Source organism: Helianthus annuus, chromosome 6 (genome assembly GCF_002127325.2).
Source record: "Helianthus annuus cultivar XRQ/B chromosome 6, HanXRQr2.0-SUNRISE, whole genome shotgun sequence".
NCBI classification, from domain to species: Eukaryota; Viridiplantae; Streptophyta; class Magnoliopsida; order Asterales; family Asteraceae; genus Helianthus; species Helianthus annuus.
The window spans coordinates 135,164,945-135,182,889 of record NC_035438.2 but is presented as its reverse complement, the minus strand read 5'-3'; the positions used below and the strand labels follow the sequence as shown (position 1 = coordinate 135,182,889).

Sequence of the window (17,945 nt, the reverse complement as noted above, 5' to 3'; positions counted from 1 at the left end):
TGAATATTGAACGATGAAATAAATTAGCGTTACAATTCGTGTTAAGTTTAATAGTCTCATAAATTGAATAATGAAATTGATATTTGTTATAGTCATGGTTGCAAAAGTCGCTAGGCGCTCCTTAGTCGGTCGACCGGGGAGTTGAGAGTACTCGGTCTAGGCGGAGAGTACTCGGACATGTTAAATTATAAAGAAATTACTTTTTGGAAATTAAATATATGACAAATAACATAAATTTACTAATATTTATAACAAAATATGTGAAAATGATATTCATTCCTTAATATGATAGGCATAGAAATTATGTTTTATTATTATTAAATTCAAACTAGGCCTAAGTTGACCTACTAGATCCAATTCTGGCCAAGGTTGACCGCGTTTGACCGACTCCAAGTAATTAGTCGGAATCGAAGAAAGTCGCCTCGGCAGCCTACCTTGTAGCGACTACTCGGGGAGTACTCGGCCTTGGAAACCTTGTTTTACAACCATGGTTATAGTTAGTGATTAGATAAATAACTGTTTATTTTTTTATTTTTTTATTTTTTTTATTACAGACTGGACAAAAAAAGTATTTTCACACTGAATTCAAGTGTTTAGGTAACGTTTGGTTAGCAAAATTACTAGAAATGCAAACTATTTTCTTGTACTTTTGTAAACATTAGCTTAAGATATATGGGATGTATAATAGTAATATGGACATTTAATCTCTAGACATTAACCTTAAACAAACCCAAATCTAGCGACTGGTTTTTTCCCATCACTATAGATAAAATATGAAAACCGTTTGTTAAACCAAATACGTATCCAAAACATTAACAAGAAATGACTTATAGATCAAATGGCTTGAGACCACTTCCCCCCTCATTTTCGATACAAGTATATATGAAGGACTGAATGTTATACATTATATGAGTTCTAATAAATATATTAGTTTTAAGATGTGATAACTTCTATAAACTTACAATTTGCGTGGAGGCAAAAGTATAAATAAAAAAAACTAACTTAATTAGAGCTGAGCAAATCTAAGACCTACCCGAAAAAAAAAACTGAAACCAAACCTGAGTTATGATAGAAACCGGGCCGGAACTTCATTAATCGTGGTATTCCATTCCCATTCCTCTTTCAGTCCATCTTGGTTTCTGTTGTGGACCGAAAAACCTGAATAACCTAATTATACAAGCAATGTGTTTCTAGGTGTTCATCGTTCGCTACTATGGATGCTTATCATCAACTATTCATATTCTTCTGATTAAGTGTTTGGTAAGCTCATTCCCTATTGACTGTATTGGAAATCACAGCCTTAATTGGATCGAATAACCCAGCAACAAAGATGGAAACAATTGATCAAAACTTCATGATCGACTCTTTTGATTAATTGCAATCCAGAAAATTACAGTACATCAAAGAACTCATATACAAACCTAAATAGACGTAGACAATACGTGAACGTGAATAAGAAAACATGGGCGACATAAAACATGACTCCTTTGATTAATTGATGCCAACTAGTCCTTCTACAAATAAGAAAACTTAATTCTGACATGTATCCATGACCCAAAACAAACCCGAAATCTATTTGACCCGTGTGACCCATAAACAACCAATTAAACCAAAAAGACTGATCATGCAGAGACCCATTAAAGATGTTCACAGTGGCCACTCAGTGCTATTCTATCCTCTTTTTGATCTCCGTAACATTCACTGATTCAACGCATGATCAAGAAAGATACAAAAGGCTAAAAGATATTCACCAATTTGAGAATAAGTTCTAACATAATGAATTCTTTAAGCCTACCGCATGTCAACGTATTATTGGGCTAGGTTGGAGATATAAGGCCATAAGGGTAGGATGAATCAATTCCTTGTTCCTTGTTAAAACGGCAATGTGCAGGGAATGGTAGGTCAAATGCCATTTTATATGCAGAATATAAAAAGTCAAAATCAAAGGCATTAACAGGTCAAAGGATAGCGTAAATCAAGTGCAGATCTTAATCAACTGATGGAGAGTGCGTCTTGATGCAAAAAGTCAACAACGTTTCACCATCACAAAATGGATCAAATATAAAGATATGGAAATAATTAAATAGCTTTACAAAAAATGGATTGTCACTAACGTTTAAATTTCAATGGAAAACACGAAGATCACCAATATTCAGATTACAAAGAATATTTGTACACAAACGGTTCCAAATAAGACCTATGTTTATAATCAAGGAAGCAAGTGAATAAGTTATCAATAAGTTATCAAGCAGTGGCGAAGCTTGAGATTTTCGACCGGGGGTTCGAAAACGTATATACCATAAATTTCTATAAAACCGGAGGGGTCAAAAACGTATATACCCAAAAATTTCTATATGAAAACTACATACCCTCCACTACTGAGCGAAATGTTTGGGGGGTCGGCCACCCCCTCCCGCCCCCACAAAGCTACGCCCTTGTTATCAAGCCACTGCAACATTGACAAAATGTCGATGTAGATGAGTGGTGTTGGTTGCAATTTGTGGATTCAGGGATTTGCAAATTCATGCAGCATAGAAGATGAATCATAAATGCATGACAAGTACTAGCAATTAACAAACATATGTTGATTTCCTTCCAAAAAATCATGGAAACATTCTTTTACGGAATATAGACATTCTAGTCATAAGCAAAAGACTGACCATTAAATAAAAATAGTTGAAGTTCAGTATGAAACATGAGGCGATCAAAGAACATACCCAAAACGAAGTGAGGTACCTTATGAAACCAAATCATCTTGAATTTTGACCGTTATCATTCAATTAAAAACCCTAAGATTTGGTTGATCAAGCAAAATTAGTGTTTCCATATAGGAATGCACAAAAAAATCATAATATTTTCCATCAATCCCAAAATTTTTGATGTGTTTAGAGTAGGGCTCGTAAACAAAAAGTTGTCGACGACCTTCGATAATAGCTTCACCAGTCTTCCTAAATCCCAATACAAAATATAATGCATCTGGTGTGTTATAATTAATAGTGAATGGCTTTGTAAATGTTTTTGAAACACCATCTTCCATCATCCATACAACAAAAACCATCTCATCGTCATCACGGTCAAGCACAACAAGTGACTCCCTTAGCTTAGACATGGACAGCGTATAATCAGACTTGTGCGCTAAACCATCTGGGAGATTAATTTCGCTGAATTCTTCACGTGTCATATCAAAAGAAAAAATGAGATTACAAGATATATCATTAGCTAACCAATAATGAACCCCATCTATAACTACTTGATCATAATTTTCAAAGCGAAAGTAAATTGATTTACTAGGGAAATTGGTGCTAAATGGAGTTCTCCAAGCCCCTGTGCTTAATGGAAAAACCTCAACTTGCCAAGGGACGTAACTTAAACCATTAATGTCACACCAAGTTACTGATGTAATCCTGATAATCTTAGGGTCATTAGTCTCACGACAGACCCCAAAACCTAGATAGTCCCAAGAACCTGCATCATGTTCCACGTTATACAGAACAACAGCAACAACTTTTCTTATACAAAGGTTCCATATAACAACCATATCATCACTGTAACTGTACAAACATAACAAGCCATGAGAGGTGCCGATTAATCTAGGATTATTAAGCGACATGGGATTAGTCAGTGGAACTTTCTTTTGCGGGAAAGTATCATCATCAGCAATTGAAACATATTTTCGCCCAAAGCTATATGAATGTTCATAATAACTTACAAGTAGATGTTGCATCTGGCCCCTATAATGCTTAACAAAATCAGCGCTATCGACGAGAGACTTCCATGCTTTGCAGATGGATCGGAATTGAATCAATGATTTAACAGGAAGTTTTTTCAAGATGTCCACTTGGATGTCGTAAGGTATGTTGTCTGACATTTTGATTTTGATAATGGAAGACGAGTAGGGTTTACCAGAGATGATGAGTATAATTATATTAGGTAGAGAGTGTTGTTACTTTTAGGGCCAGTCCAACGTATATGTAGGGAGGGGCCTGTTTATTTCGAAAAGCCCAAGTTTATGATTCAGAATTTGAGGATTTTTATTTGTTGAAACCCGTTCATATACTAGGATTTTGACCTGCCGCGCGTTGACGTCAAAAGTTAAAGTAACTCGTTCATTGCAGTGTAAAGTTGTAATAATATTTTAGAAAACCGGGTAAAATCGTAAAAGTAATTTAGCCATTAATATGGTTAGACATAGATTAAAAAAAGTATATTAATGCGTGACCCTATATCTAAAGTCGTAAAAGCAATTCAAATAAAATGAGACGTTAAGTTATTAAGTAGAAAAAGTTGGCATATCAAAGTTGTCAATTATTAAAAGTTAAAAGTGAATGCTTAAGTTACCTAGTTTGAGAGTGTGAAGTGAAAGAAGTAAAAGTATAGGTGTTAAAAAGTAAACGTATAGGGATTAAAATTGTAATATATGAAAATTGAATTATTATATTTAGAGCAAAGTATACAACAGTTACAAAAAACAGAGTCATATTTAAACAGAACTTTAACCACATATAAATCCATCTAAAATCTTGCTCTAATATACTTAGGTAAAAGTATTCATATCAGCTTGTTTAGACGATAATAAACACTAACACACATAAAACATAAAGGCCATAACATCAAAACCAGCTCAATGAGCTAAAGTCTACAGTCACAGAACAATTTAAACTATAGCATGCAAAGATATTACTGATAAGTTAGGTCAAAAATCACAAACTCACTTGATAATCTTCCTGACATGCTCCGGCGTCATATCTTCCTTTTGCGTCTCAATAAATCCAAACTTACGTTTATCACCATACCGCTTCGAATCACTGCATCCACTTCCTCGCCTTCTCCTCTAACCTCGCCTCCGCTTCAGCCGGAGACGGCAACACAATGTACGACAGTTGAGCAGCCGGAGGTGGCGGAATCGAGCCACTAACACCTCCAGTCCCCGGCGGTGCTAGTGGTTGTTGTTCCACATCTCTGGTCCGGAGTTGTTCCACATCGTTCACTCTGTTCCTAAACCCTAACCATAAAACCCTAGGTCTGGAACAATTTGGAACAGCTTACACCGGTGTGATTGATCGTTTGTGTGATGGTTGTGATTGATGAGATGCTTGTTTGAAGTGAAATTGGTTAAGATATGAGATATTTTGAGTGGTTCAACGGCGGTTTGTGCTAGGGTTTTGGATCTCAGTCGAGTGGAAACTAAGGGGGAAATAGAAGTGAGGAGAAATAAGGGGTGTGTATATAATGAAGGATGAGGCGGGACTTAAAGACAAATGTCATCTACCGACCTTTGTCTTTAATATTATATAAATTTGTTACAACGATTAGTCAAAACACTTTTGACAAGTGTGTATGTGTGTGTGTAGATATATATATATATATATATATATATATTAAGCAACAGAAGCATAGGTAACAATACATAAATAATATGAACACTTTTATACCAAGGAGTATCCGTAATGGAACAAGGTCACCGCCAGGCAAACACGAAATAAAAATATAAACCGTAGGGGGGTTTAATACCTTCGGTTAGTAATCAACCGGTTGAGACACCGAGGTTCAACGAACACGTGCTAGTGAAGAACGCGGGTATAGCTCCGAGTAGCGGCGGTGGCCGGCGGCGGCAGAGCGGGGGCGACGGTATCGGCGGCGCGGCGGGGGCGCTGACCGGTTATGAGTATCTTTTGGAGTTTTTCTTGTGCAAAACTTCTAACCATTAAAAGCTAGTCCATACATTCCTTTATATATAGTATGGAGATGCCTGTATGCTTGCTAAGTGGCGGACATGCATGCCCAAGTTGGACAAGTGGTGAGAAGTTCATGCACGTGCGATAAGTGGCGAAGAGATATGCATCAGCGACAAGTGGCGATGCAAGAGTGCATGCGAGACAAGTGGCATAGCATGGGTGCATGTGCGACAAATGGCGATATGAGTATACTCGTCTCACCCGCTCCATGTACCCGTCTCTCAGTTAATACCCGCAACAAGTTTATTTTTTAAGATAAACAATTATATTATTAATAACGGTTATTAATAATATAAACGCGCTCATGATCAAAAATATAAATGTGATCCGTTTCGTATATCGTTCATAATTACCAGTTAAACCAGTTAAGTGGAATTTAGTTCGTTGCCCACGGTGTAACTCTTACGGGTCAAGACCCGGTCGGTAGCATTGACTTATCGAACCAGACATAAATATCCAATAGCTCCCAATTGGACGGTCTCCGAAAAGATCTCAATGCAGACAGTGAGCGGTGCTCTAGCTACACATAGATGCCCCCAGCAGGTCATGACACTTTAAAGTCACTAACCAAGGTATTTTCCCTTTAGCAACGGCTTGCTACTTGAAGACAGTAGACTTATGGCAATCGTGTCATCTTTACTTTCTACAAAATAAATCAATTTGAAACTATGAGACATGGATCAATTCATTCTCATATTGTGTTTTAGTTATTCTTGTTCTCAATCCAGATTCATAGTGGTCCAATCAAACACACAGTCATTTTGGGTAAGGCTTTACACTTCCCAAGTATGAATCAACGAGGACGCTTTGATGCCTAGCTGTTACATTTTAATGTAAGAGTACAGAATTCCATATTGATTACATACAACTCCCACTGAACTTAAGATCCATTCCCAACTAAAACCTTTATGACTGGCAGTTATATGACAGCGGTTGGCAGTAATCAAAGAACGGTCCTTTGTAAACGGAAGTTCTAATATGCATCTCGGGTCAAAGGATACCACATGAGTATGCCTTTGTCAAAACATCTTATGACTGAATCCATGAAGATGATTTGACGCGAGTTACATCCAGCGTCATTCACAACGAGGCCTGTGAATTTGGAAGTCAACCACTTAAGTCCAAATTCAGAAAAGTCTTAATTCAGAATCGTTCCCACGAGTCTGATCGACTTCGGGCAATTTAGAATACATGATTTATGGATTAAACGTATCAAATTCGAACACAGTTGTAGGATTCAAGAATTGCATTTAACTAGTAAATCAAAAATGAATGCAAGAGTACAACTCTGTTTGATGTTCGTACATCCAAATACAAAATCAAAACATATCACTAGCTAATCTAAGCCCAATAGCGTCCATGTGACGGTCATGTTTTTCTTGAGTCATTGGCTTAGTAAACGGGTTAGCTAGGTTTTGATCTGTGTCAATTTTGCATATAACAATGTCTCCACGTTCCATAATCTCACGTATGTAGTGAAACTTTCTCAAAATGTGCTTGGCTTTGTGATGAGATCTAGGCTCCTTGGCTTGAGCAATAGCACATGTGTTATCACAAAATATCTGGATGGGTTTCATGATACTTGGAACCCCATTGAGATCGGTTATGAACTTCTTCATCCAAGCAGCTTCCTTTGCGGCATCCAATGTGGCAATGTACTCAGATTTCGTGGTGGAATCAGCCACAACACTCTACTTAGAGCTTTTCCATGAGATAGCTCATCCGTTAAGAGTGAACACGGAACCTGTTTGTGAGCGAGAGGTATCTCGGTGAGTTTAAAAACTAGCATCAGTGTAACATTTACAGTGAGCTCTTCATTGACTGCTCCTGATGTGTGGTCGAAAACCGGTGTTCTTTTATGTTTAAGAGAATGTTTTTACATAAATTTCATTTTTGAATAGCCTACTTTTGATTGAAATTTGGTTTTGCAAGTCTAACAGAGTTTAAGGAGCTAATCGGGAGCTATACAGAGCACCAGGACGGAAAACGGATCAACCAGGGGCGAGAAATGGAAAAAATTGAAATCAAGAAAGGCAAGCATTGTCGCCGACGCCCATATGGGTCGTCAGCGACGCCTTATACATAACCCAGTCAGCCAGAAAGTATTGTAACCAGTGGATTAAAGCGTCGAAGGAGGTTGGAACAACCAAGCACCGTCGTCGACGGCCCTACAGGGTGTCGGCGACGCATTCGTCTGCTACAAAATGCAAAATTATGATTTTCCAACTTTTGGGGATGGGTTATATTGATTGTTTTGACCATTCTTGAGGGAGTTACATATTTTTGGAGTTTCAAACACCATCTTGTAGCCAAGAACACCCCAACCTTCATACTCAATCATTCCCAATCTTCCATTCATGATCCTTTCGATCATAACCCTAATCCACTACCATTATCATCATCATCATTCCATCTTCAATCCATTCATCACAACCACCAACCACAAACCCTAATCATCGTACATCTCCATCATCAGGCTTCAAGATGTTCAAGTTCAAGATTCCATCAATCGTTGATCACGTTCCGTTCACCATGAGCGGCTAATTCTCGTGGGATTCACCCCGGTGTAGGTTTTTCTATGTTTCTAGGGTTAAACATTGTTTGAGATTTGATTCATGAGAATTTGTATTTTGATTTTGAAACCTTTAATAATTGTGGTGTATCTGAATTGAATTTGTGAATTGTCGAATGATTATAATATTTAACTTTGCGAAATGAATTTGTGCACTTATGCCCTATCAAGGTTAGGATTTACATGTTCTTGGTAACGAAGTGCATTGCGGTCTGTCGTCTACGGCGTTGATTGCTCTTGGCACCTATGCCACCCGATACTAATTTCGTTAATCACTTTTGCAATTGAATTGAATCTAAAGCGTGTAGAAACCCTAGGTCTTCAATTCCGAACCGGGTGTGAACCTTGTTCCAAATTATTGTTTTAATCAAAAATCAAGTTTACATGTAACCAAAAGCATTCAAGTTTTATTAGTAATTGTTTTAGTACCAAACTCGTCGGTTTGATTCGACATCTCTTTTCAACCAAACAAATTAATCAATTTCATAGCAAGCTTCATAATAACTGTGACATTCTTTAAAATCAATCTCATCCATACACAAACCACAAACTCTTCGTGGTTCGACCCCGTACTACCACTAACTCATTGTTAAGGGCAAATCGGGTATATAAATATTATCTTTGACCGCGACACGACACTCCGATCAAATTTTGGCGCGGTTGCCGGGGAGTTCGTGCGCTTTGTGTTTGGATATTGTTGATTTTGTGATTATATGTTTAATTGCTTGTTTCTTTGTATTGTTTCTTCTTTTTTGTTACGCGAGTGTGTTACTTGTGCAGATTACAGGTAGTGCATACATACACACAATTCCGGGAAGACTTCTCCATTAGTGTTAGAGACAACTCTGAACCACTCACAACCAACTCACCATCTACATAATCCGTTAGACCTAATTCAATAGATCCTCAAAATCCCAACCAACCTAACAACCAAAACCAACCTCAATTTCAATATCATGCTCAATTCCGCTCAACCCAAAACGTTCAAAATAATCAAACCCGTGGCTCGAATCACAACAATAACCAACGTACATCCACACCTCCACCTCAAAACCCAAACCCACAAAACCCATTACCACCCAACCTCTACGACCGAAACGTTAACGCCAACCGTGGAGTTAACCAAAAATCATGGCAATCTTGCGAACGAAGCTCAGTTTCTCAATCTTGATGATTTGAGAAACAATATTCCCGATGACGAACCGTTTAGTGTTCCCGGTTATCAATAGTCGGAACGTGTGAGTATTCACTCGAAATACTCGGATGATGGAGGGAATTACAATGAGAGAGTTGAAGATGATGTGTGGGGTGATGACAATGTGGGGAATTTCTACAATGCTCTAGGATTTGAGTATGAAGACATGGGCTATCAAAACGCCAACTTTGAGGGGAATAAGAAGGTTTTGACTACTACCATGGTCGGAATGACGGGTACGGCGATAACCATCAACTATGAAACAACAATCAACAGAACCAAGATGAAAAAATTACAACAACAACAACAATGTCAACCGTAACCGTATTCTTCAATTCGTGGGAGGTGGTAATCAAGGCGGTGATAGGGGTGGTGATCAAAGGGGGAAATCAAGAAGTCAACGATCCTTACCGTCAACAATCGAATCAAGGAGCTCCCCGGGGTGTGACGGTCTTATCGTTAACACACCTCGAGGAGTGAGATCATTCGAATGCAAGCCTAATTACATCAACATTCTACCTCATTTCAATGGCAGGACGCATGACGAGCCATACACTCATTTGGCGGAATTTTCCGCTATATGTGGCACGATTGGGGGTCACAATTTCGAGATAGAGGAAGTGAAGTTAAGGTTATTCCAGTTTTCATTGAAAGACAAAGCTAGATAGTGGTTCCTAACACTTCCGGCAAATAGTATTTGCACTTGGGCAGAAATGCAATAAGTGTTCCTTAATGAATACTATTCGATAGCTAAGACCGATGATGCACGAGATGAGAATTGTTATACGAGGCCTTTACTTGTTTCAAGGAGTTGGTTCGGAAATGCCCTCACCATCAAATTCGTAGATGAGAATTGTTGAAGTGTTTCTTTCAGGGTTAGATTCGGAAGATCATAGGTACCTATTATCTGCGAGCAACGGTACTTTGTTGGACAATCATGAAGAAGACGATTGGGCAATTTTGGAAAGAATGAGCAAAAACTCCAAGGCGGTTGCTATGGCAGACAGAGCCAGAAAGCATCCTTTCTCCCGTTCATTTCCTGATCTTGATTCGAGTGCAAAGGATAGAATTGCCACTTTAGAGAGGGTGTTGGCTTGCATGAAAACAAAGGATGTGGGGGCGGTTCAGTTTGCGGTTTGTGAGGAGTATGGCGACATAGGTCACCGGACTTAAGAGTGCCAAGTGAATATGGCACAAGCCACCGAAGAAGTGAATCAAGTCTATGGAGACAGAAAGCAATACGACAAGAACTCCAACACTTATCACCTGGGTTTGAGGAACCATCCGAACTTTAGGTATGGTAACGCCTCGAATCAAATGAACCCGAATTTTCAATGGGAAAATCAAGGCGGTAATCAAGGTGGTTCATCGTATCAAAACCGATAAGGCGGTAACCAAGGGAGTTACCTACGCAATAATTACAACCAAGGGTACCAAAACTGGGATAATTATCAAAGGGGTTACAACCAAGGGGATAATAGTAGCGGGTGGGTGAATAATCAAGACGGTGGTGACGATTTGGGTGCCAAGATAGATGCGCTATTGAATGTGGTGAAGGAGTCTAGTAGCGACATCAAGGAAATTGATGGGGTATGGTATTAGACCCGACCCGAGCGGTCGGATATTCCCGTTACTTATTGCTTATATTATAATATTTATTATTATTTCGTACTAACCCGCGAAGCCTAGCGCGTTGTAGTTTACACTACACTAGGTTGTGGGCTTGTAGAGATAACCCCTAACTGGGCCTGGCCCATTGAGGTTAGGGGAGCCTCATATCCCCTATATAAAGAGGTGTTCACCTCATTATTAGGGTAGAGGATATGGAACCGCCACACTTTTGTTACTGGAAACACGGGATTCTTTCCCCTACCGGTCATCTCTACAACTCCACTTTCTTCTCTTCTCTATTGCGGATCTAGGTTCAAGAGGAAGAACAAGGTGTGATTCTTCACCCTCTCAGAGAAAGCGGTCCAATCATCCCGGCGGTGATTCTGTGTTTCAACATTGGCACCCACCGAGTATATGCTATACATTTGTTGATCACATCTTGTTTTATCCTCAGATCTTTAGATCTGTATTCTTAGAGTCACACTCTCGATGTTCGAATGGAGAAACCCTAAAAATCTGTGTTACTTTTCCCAAAACTTCTAGATCTATGAGCCCATTCGTCATATATACTTTACTGGGTTTCAAACTTCCATATCAACACAAAGAGAAAGTCATTGATAAACATCCCTCAGATTTATTCTATTTGAGCACAGGATGGAATTTATGGGTAAACATTTCCTGGATATGGGTCCCTTCATGATTGATGTATGAGTCCGGGGCAACAACTTTCACAACGAGTTCAACCCGGTTTTGTGCACCACCCGAAGATCCAGAACTTCCCAAATCCGGTACGTGATCTTCTTCACCGAAACCACCCAAAAATTATAACGGATCTGGTAAATTTATGAGCAAAACTTTATAATAATCCAAAAACCTCTTGAAGTTCACAATAGAGATTAAAGATTAGGATTGATATAATTATTAAATTATAAATAAAAAGTCTGTGACTTTATTTCAAACATAGACATAATTTTGTCATTTAGCCTGAAAGCATGACAGGTCATGTGTGTGGCCGACAAATTTTGTCATTTTGCCTGAAACATGGCTTACACTCTGCGAGGTAGCCCGCATATATTAATTATATTACAATAGTTTATTTGTTCATTTTGAAGATCTCATGGAATCTTCATGTTCTGGGGTTTTCATTTCTGCCATAAGATATCATTTAATTCAATTAGGTATGAAGCTTCAAATCTATTATTCTTTCACGGATATATTACCAGCGGTCCTTATTCCGAACAAAACACCATCGCGCAACCAACTTCGGTAGACGTCGTTTATCCACATGTGCCTGCCGTACATTTTGATAAGCCGGCACCAGTGCATGCCGGACAAGCATTCCGGCATCCGCACATGTTGAGCAGTCACTCCGCGATCGCGCAGTGCGGACACCCACTCCACCCTGCGCATGACGAGCTCTGCCACTCGCGGGTGGTAGTAAAGCTCCGGCTTTCACGGTGGGCGGACAAGCTCAGACGCGTGATCCCGTTTACTCCGGGCACACTCCGCCATCCGTGACCCCTGGACATGCTCCACCACTGCGCACGCCAGACATGCTCTGCACCTTGTGCGCGGTGAACAAGCTCCACCACCACTGTGCACACCGGACATGCTCTGCACCTCGTGCGCGGTGAACAAGCTCCACCACCACTATGCGCGCCGGACATGCTCTGCACCTCGTGCGTGGTGAACAAGCTCCACCAACATTGCACGCCAGGCATGCTCTACCGGAGGATGACCTCCGCAAAGCACGCCATTGACGTCTGGAGCATGATTATGGTCCATCGAAGATGGCGTGGTAGGGATGGTTATTCCGCCAGATGTGGGTGGCGTATGAAAGTTGTGGTTTTTTAATTTTCATACCAGAAACAACAGGGTAAATAGTTGCTTTAATCTTCCAGGTTAAAGCTTGTGTGCTTCCCACAATACCTTTTTTTCCTTCTTACAAGATGAAATTTTGAAGAAAAACAAAAAATAAAATGTATAAGTATGAACCAATGAATAGAGGGAGTTGCTTTATTCTGCCATACTACAGTAACAAATAAGTCGAATATACACCAACTAAAATGGGGTTTTGACTTTACAAGCATGCTTGTCATCATAATGTCATAAAACAGACAATTTAATAATAATGTTAAATGCTATACATTATTTATGAGCATACGCATGTTAATATTCTATAGTCGATAGCTATCAATATTTATTTAGCAACAATAAATTTAGGCTAGTATGGTGTAACAACATTTCGAAAATGCGGTCAGCGATCCTGTAACACCCCAAAATATGCAATTTATTTATGTTATTTGAAATGTCTAGACATGTTATATTTAACCTAGTTAAATAATTATACTAGTAAATGTTTAGAAGGAAGGTCAAGTGATAAATGAGCAAATTAAATAAATAGGGGGACTAAACTTGTTAAAAGATGGAAGTTATAAGTTTACTAGTAAATAAGAATTAACAAAAAAAAAAAACAAAAACACACATACGTGTGTTCTCTGGGGATCGACCAAGAAGGGAAAGCAAGGGGGGAACCCTAAATTCTGCAATTTAGCTAAATTGAAAGGGAATTCAAGGCCAAATCATATGCATGAACTCGAAACCTTAACCATCTAAGCTTGTTCAACACAAGGTAAGTTGAAAATTCTGAATTGATGATTTGTAGAAAGTGGGTTTTAACCCAATCATGAAATCATGTGGAAATCTTGTGTAATTATGAGTTAGGAATTCGTAATAGACTGAGGATTTTGTATAATTTTGATTGTTTGGATGATTAGGGTTCATACCCACTTGTTGTAGGAAAAAGATGAACATGATGAATTATGATGATATGTTTATGGAGGTGAATTGATACATAATCTGAATGTGATAGAGAAATTAGATTAGTTAGGATGGTGTAGGATGAAAGAAAGTCATGAACTTGGTTGATTCTTGTTAGATTAGAAGGTGAATAAGTAGGGTTATGCAATAAATACTTGTACTTTGTGCTTTGTTGATAATGTGCACATCAAGTGTTTGACAAAATGCCTCAATGAAAATGCTAGTCTTATAAGCCATAAACTTTGTGTGAATTGAACATGTTTGTGAAGCATGAGTAAATTGTATGATGATTTATCGATTGATATGTGTAAATGAGCATGAATCATGGATTAAAAGAATGAATGGTTATATGTAGGCGTTAAGGAAGAAAGTTCGAGTCAAGTGAAGCATCAAGGAGATCAAGGCCGAGGTACGTTACTTGTACAATTTTAGCTTTTACTATAGACATGTGTTGATCAAATAATGTATTAATTCGAATCATGTAGTGAGAAAATGTATGTTTGGACCCTTCTTTTGAATGGGTCGAATAATGCTATTGTAAAGCTAGAAGGAATGGTAAGATGTTCCGTTGGAATACTTTACCGTGCAAGAATGAAAGAATGAAGTAAAGTGTATGTTGTAAATGTCACATTGATACAAGTCCGTAAGTTATATTCTTGGATTAAAGAAGGAAATTTTGTTCTAATGAGTTTTTGATGTTGTGGTCATGTAGGTAAATCTCATGTCTAGCTATCAAGCTTCGCCCGGTTCGAACACGCCTCAAGCCCGTCAAGCGTTCCGCATTTTGTAAAAGTCAATGTTTAATACTTTGTCACTTATGTTTTCGTCTAGTAGTTAAACCTAGTTTTATTATGTTTGTCTTTTAAAAGACTTGTCGTAAGTACGTACATATACTTAATGGTTTGCAAATAAAATATGGTAAGTTTTGACGTGTATGTTGGGTCTTTCGAATGATTTTGGATTATGTAAAACAGGGGACCGCTCGTTTTTCAAACGGGTCATGCCCAATTTTCGTTAGAAAAGTACGTTGTTATTTAATAAATTAAAAAGAAAAATTATGGACGTTACAAGTTGGTATCAGAGCGTAGGTTTGAGGGATTCAAGCATTAAATGCTTGAACTCAAACCGGAAGCTCATGTAAAGCGTGTGTTCGATCCGCGGCGCGAAGCAAGTAAGTACCTTTAAAGTTGATTTCGCATTATGAATGAGTTAGCTAGGGAATGTTAGGAAAATCATCACGGGATGATGTGTAAAAGTTTGGGATGAGACGGACTGGTACGGGTTAAAACGGGTTGAACAGATGGCTGCAAAATAAGAAATTCATCATAGCATGCTGGGCGTCACCGTAAGTTACGGTGACACCGTAACTTACGGTAGACACTGGGATGAAATTCTTCTGCCGTAAGGCAGTAACTTTACACCGTAAAAGAAATAATGCCACTGTAAATTACGGTGACACCGTAATTTACGGTGGAGACTGTTTTCAGCTCTTTCAATTGCGATGTTCTGCTTAATTATTTCTATCATACGTGAAGTATTGCAAACGCTATAATAAGATTCTAAAGAATGATAATTATGCATGAATGTTAACTTTCAAGGAATTTATGTACTAATAGAATGATTATATGATGGAAAGGATGATTGAATGCTTGGAATAAAGAATGATGTTTATGTGTAGATGACGGATACGAATGAGGATGAAGCGACACAACAAGAACAACTGAAAACTATGATCTCGGAAGAGATTGGAAGGGCAATGCAAGCAAGTATTCCTCATTTAGCCCAAGAAGTAGAAAGTCATGTGCTAGAAGTGGTAGAATCAATGATGGCGAGTAAGATAGACGAGTTAAAGGGAATGATTAATGCAATGCAAGAAAGGAAAGGAACTCGCAAGTGCACATACAAAGAATTTATGGCGTGCAACCCGTTACCATTCAAAGGAGAAATTGATCCTATAGTATGTCAAAGGTGGATTGCAAGTACGGAAGCGGTGTTCATAAGGAGTCATTGTGAAAAGGAGGATCAAGTGATGTTCACCACCGGTTTGCTACAACTCCGAGCTAAGGATTGGTGGGATGTTTATAGTAAAGAGCTTGGGGAAGAAAAAGTTCAAGTCTTGACATGGCAAGAGTTCAAGGAACCTTTTCTGAAGCACCACTGTCCACAATCTGCCATCGACAAGATCCAAGAAGATTTCTTACATCTTCGTCAGAAAGATGAAACCATTGATGAAATCACCAACGTTTTCCTTGACAAGCTGAAGTTCTGTAAAGATATAGCAGGAACGGAAAGAATGAAGATAAACCGTTATTACGGTATGTTGAAGGCTGAATATCGGGAGTTCATAATTCCCGCTAAATGTGAAACTTTGAATGAACTCATCGACTTGGCCCGAGATAGGGAGATTGAAATAAGAAGACAGGCAGAAAGAGGTGAAAAGAGAATATCTGAGAATGTTCCCAGCTCAAGCCCTTCAAAGAAACCAAAATTTCAAGATCAAAGCAAGAAGGATAAGGCGAAGGGTAGTATTCCGAAATGCAAAACGTGCGGGAAGTTGCACACGGGGGAGTGTTTGAAGGGGAAGAAGGGCTGTTACAATTGTGGTCAAGAGGGACACCCATACTATAGGTGTCCAAATCCTTCCAGAACGTGTTACAACTGTTTCCAACCGGGTCATATTAAAGCTGAGTGTCCCAAGCTTCAACAGAAAACCGATAAGGAAGCCAGAAAGGAGGAAGCCCCAAGAGCTAAAGGGAGGATGTTTCAGATCACAACCGAAGAAGCGAAGGACCACCCGAATGTTGTATCAGGTATATTCTCATTGAACTCGATGCCTACGTACGTGTTATTTGATACTGGTGCCAGTAGATCGTTCGTATCCAGTGAACTAGTGTCACACCCTTCTTTTAAAATCGAAAGAATGCATGTACCATTAGAAGTAGAGATAGCCGATAGTAAGAGTTACTTGTTGCACGAAGTTTGTAGAAATTGTGAAATAATCATTGAAGATGAGAAGTTTGCCATTGACCTTATTCCCATGATATTAGGGGAATTTAAGGTTATACTTGGCATGGATTGGCTAGCTAAACATCAGGCCGAAATTCAATGTGAGAAGAAGGTGATTCATGTGATAACATCGGGAGGAAAACGAGTAAGCATACAAGGGGAAAGGAATATCAATTTGAAGCTTTGTTCTATAGTCCAAGTATACAAGTACGTACAAAATGGAAGCAAGGCATTTCTAACTTATGTGGTGGATACTAAGCAGAATACCCCTAAGATAGAAGAGGTTGAAGTCGTGAATGAATTTCTTGATGTTTTTCCGGAAGATTTACCGGGGCTTCCACCAGAACGCGAAGTGGATTTCAAGATTGAATTGTACCCTGATGCCAAACCCGTAGCCAAGGCCCCTTATAGGTTGGCCCCAACTGAAATGCGGGAGTTAATGGTACAAATACAAGAATTGCTCGACAAGGGATTTATACGCCCGAGTGTGTCGCCATGGGGAGCGCCTGTACTTTTTGTCAAAAAGAAAGATGGTTCGATGCGCATGTGCATCGATTACCGCAAGTTGAACAAGCTGACTGTGAAAAACCGATACCCATTGCCCCGAATCGATGATCTCTTCGATCAATTACAAGGGGCAAGTTGGTTTTCAAAAATAGATTTGCGGTCCGGGTACCATCAGTTAAGAGTGCGAGATGAGGATGTGGCGAAAACGGCTTTTAGAACGCGATACGGGCATTACGAGTTCTTAGTAATGTCCTTTGGATTAACCAACGCGCCTGCCGCGTTCATGGATCTTATGAATCGAGTTTGTCGGCCCATGTTAGACAAATTCGTTATAGTTTTTATCGATGACATCCTGGTTTATTCCCGAAGTAAAGCCGATCATGCATGCCATTTACGTGAGGTTCTTGAAGTACTTCACAAGGAGAAATTGTACGCGAAATTCTCCAAGTGTGCTTTTTGGCTTAGAGAGGTACAATTTCTCGGTCATGTTATTAATGCA

At 39.0% G+C, this 17,945-nt stretch overlaps 1 protein-coding gene and 1 long non-coding RNA gene across 2 annotated transcripts; one reads left to right on the top strand and one right to left on the bottom strand.

Moving 5' to 3' along the window:
* Positions 1–2,376: 2,376 nt before the first annotated feature.
* LOC110865939 (F-box protein At2g34280) lies at positions 2,377–3,916 on the bottom strand. The gene has a single exon (XM_022115287.2). It carries the CDS (start codon positions 3,866–3,868, stop codon positions 2,777–2,779), a length of 1,092 nt encoding a protein of 363 aa, XP_021970979.1. The 5' UTR covers positions 3,869–3,916; the 3' UTR covers positions 2,377–2,776.
* Positions 3,917–13,608: 9,692 nt separating this feature from the next.
* Positions 13,609–14,868, top strand: LOC118479481. The gene is made up of 3 exons (XR_004859671.1): positions 13,609–13,745; positions 14,289–14,342; positions 14,646–14,868. It is a non-coding gene; the product is annotated as an uncharacterized LOC118479481 (long non-coding RNA).
* The last annotated feature ends 3,077 nt before the right edge of the window (positions 14,869–17,945 follow it).

Coding starts and splice junctions, on each gene's coding strand:
- LOC110865939 (XM_022115287.2), bottom strand. CDS start 3,868: ATGTCAGACAACATACCTTACGACATCCAAGTGGACATCTTGAAAAAA.